Here is a 565-nt window from a genome sequence, read left to right as displayed (position 1 = left end):
TCCTAGGCTGTGTGTTTTCCACTTCCTGTCGGATTTCATTGGATATCATTAGTCATCTGACCAGGTTTCATTGGATTTCATTGGATCAAATCGACAGGAAGTGGAAAACACACAGGAAGTGGAAAGCCTAGGAAACAGGTGAATACAGTATTAGGACTATGTCTGAGTCATATATGTCTGGCCGGCATATGTACTGTAGCTGACTGATTAGTTTGCGCCTGATGCCATGACGACACATTGAGGTTAGACAACGCACTCCATATTTGGGCATAGCTGCATTGGGAATTCCGTATATGGTTATGGCTGAGTCACGGTGACATGAGCGTTATGGCGTGATCATGGTCCGTCCGCCGGCCCTCCCGTTTGCCAATTTTAGGCTAGAGACACTGAATTCTCCCACGGTTGGTCCGTCATATGTGACTGATGTGCTACAGTACGTAGTATGTTAAAAACAACAACAAAAACAACAAAAAACAATAATAACAAAACAGTGAAATGAATAAAATTCAGATCAAAGGTCAGCTAAACACAGAAGAAGTTTAAAAAAGTTACAACAAACACACAT

The 565-nt window shown here is 41.9% G+C and overlaps 1 protein-coding gene across 1 annotated transcript in view; it reads right to left on the bottom strand.

The window, feature by feature from the left end:
- Positions 1–511: 511 nt before the first annotated feature.
- The window catches only part of LOC308097405 (uncharacterized protein), a gene marked incomplete at its 3' end in the record, with an annotated part of 1,359 nt that continues 1,305 nt past the window's right edge, over positions 512–565 (bottom strand). Inside the window, exon 4 of the mRNA XM_080445161.1 lies at positions 512–522. Coding sequence (XP_080301287.1) covers positions 512–522 — 11 coding nt within the window. The remainder of the gene's footprint in view (positions 523–565) is intronic.

Source organism: Gymnoscopelus braueri (assembly GCF_963280865.1).
Source record: "Gymnoscopelus braueri genome assembly, chromosome: 12".
NCBI lineage: Eukaryota > Metazoa > Chordata > Actinopteri > Myctophiformes > Myctophidae > Gymnoscopelus > Gymnoscopelus braueri.
This window is presented reverse-complemented; position numbering and strand designations above follow the sequence as displayed.